We start from the raw sequence: 1779 nt of genomic DNA, 5'->3' as shown, positions 1-1779 counted from the left end.
CTTTCTCTCCACCATCAGATTGCTGACTGGTTTTTGAACATCACCTTGCTATTCCTTTTCTTTAAACTATTTAATTTGTACTTTACAGAGATTTTATGCATTGCATTGTACTGCCGCATGCAACAAATTTCACGACAGATGTCGGTGATTATAAATAATGTTGATTTTGTTGGTGTCACACAGATAGTGTTTGCAGACATGTAATAATCTTGATCCCATTTCTCTTCTCTCCGCCCACCCCTCCTGTTCCTTCCATTTATCACCTTCTCCATGTAACTCCTTGCACCCTCTCTCTCATGACTCAATCCCCTCCTCCCCTTGTTCCTGCCACTACTCTACTCCCCCTTCCCCTATTTAATAATCCTGATTCTGATGTATATGGATAACTACTGAATCCACAACTCTCTCTGTGCCCCTCCCTCTCTCCTCAACCTTTCTGCCCTCTTAACCACACCCCATTGAATAACCATGATTTTGGGGACTTACCTGGATGATGATTGAACGGGGATCCCCAGGTGCCATTTGGGGAGGTGTCAGCTGTGCGGGACTGGCTGGGAGTGAGCGGTGCGGTTGGCCGTCCGGAGCGAGAGCACCCGCGACGTCCAGTTCTGGGTTGGGCCTGCGGGCGCTCTGAAGTAAGCGGTGCCCGCTTTTGGGGCTTGCTCCGCACACTGTGCGGCCTGGCTGGTGCCCCGGTCTTCTTTGCCCGCTGCTTTGTCCACAACCTATGCCCACTGGCCTTTCTGAACGGAGCAGGACGCAACCTGACGCCGGCCGATCTGCCCCGTGAGGTTCGGGAGCAGCTGCTGGTCATCTGTGAGGCCTCGCTGAGGCGGGTGGTGACGGCGCTGGGAGTGGCCACAGTGGTCGGGGTGGGTAGAGTGGCTGAGGGCAGGGCCCGCCGGGCGCTGGGCGACGGGGTGAGGGTGCTGGGCATCCCCCATCCTTCACCACGCAACCCCAACGCCAACCGGGGCTGGGGGAAGGAGGCAGCTGAGCTGCTACGGGACCTAGGAGTGGTCACACTCGCGATGGAGGGGTGAGGGGAGTTCTCTCCCCTTGCTCCTCTCTCTCCCCCCTCCCTCGCTCCTCTCTCTCTCTCCCCACTCCCTCGCTCCTCTCTCTCTCTCCCCACTCCCTCGCTCCTCTCTCTCTCTCCCCACTCCCTCGCTCCTCTCTCTCTCTCCCCCCTCCCTCGCTCCTCTCTCTCTCCCCCCTCCCTCGCTCCTCTCTCTCTCCCCCCTCCCTCGCTCCTCTCTCTCTCCCCCCTCCCTCGCTCCTCTCTCTCTCCCCCCTCCCTCGCTCCTCTCTCTCTCCCCCCTCCCTCGCTCCTCTCTCTCTCCCCCCTCCCTCGCTCCTCTCTCCCCCCTCCCTCGCTCCTCTCTCCCCCTCCCTCGCTCCTCTCTCTCTCCCCCCTCCCTCGTCCTCTCTCTCTCCCCCCTCCCTCGCTCCTCTCTCTCTCTCTCCCCTCCCTCGCTCCTCTCTCTCTTTCCCCGCCCTCCCCTTTCCCCCCACCTCTCACTACAAGACCTGAAGACTTCTGCGGTGCTGATGATCAGTGTCTGGTGTCCAAACTCGTCGTTTTTTAACAGTGGACCATTTTATAAGAAATTTATCCTGTTCTAACTGGGAGTCATTGATGCCCCTCTGATTGTAGCCACACCAGACTGATTCTATGATAAGCTTCTAAATATTTCGCAATTTAATTCTGTATCGATAAGCTATGGCAATGTGAAACACATTGATTTACTCATGTTTTATCTTCATTATAAGCTATGA

The 1779-nt window shown here is 56.2% G+C and overlaps 1 protein-coding gene across 1 annotated transcript; it reads left to right on the top strand.

Annotated features, from left to right (window-relative positions):
• Window positions 1-497: 497 nt before the first annotated feature.
• On the top strand, window positions 498-1297 carry smug1 (single-strand-selective monofunctional uracil-DNA glycosylase 1; the record flags this gene model as incomplete). Its single annotated transcript, XM_063039265.1, has 1 exon — window positions 498-1297. A coding segment is annotated over one exon (546 nt), but the record flags the coding sequence as incomplete, so codon positions are not given.
• Window positions 1298-1779: the final 482 nt, after the last annotated feature.

This window comes from Mobula hypostoma, assembly GCF_963921235.1.
Source record: "Mobula hypostoma chromosome X1 unlocalized genomic scaffold, sMobHyp1.1 SUPER_X1_unloc_3, whole genome shotgun sequence".
NCBI classification, from domain to species: domain Eukaryota; kingdom Metazoa; phylum Chordata; class Chondrichthyes; order Myliobatiformes; family Myliobatidae; genus Mobula; species Mobula hypostoma.
The sequence above is the reverse complement of the archived record's forward strand: the minus strand, read 5'-3'. Positions and strand labels throughout refer to the sequence as shown.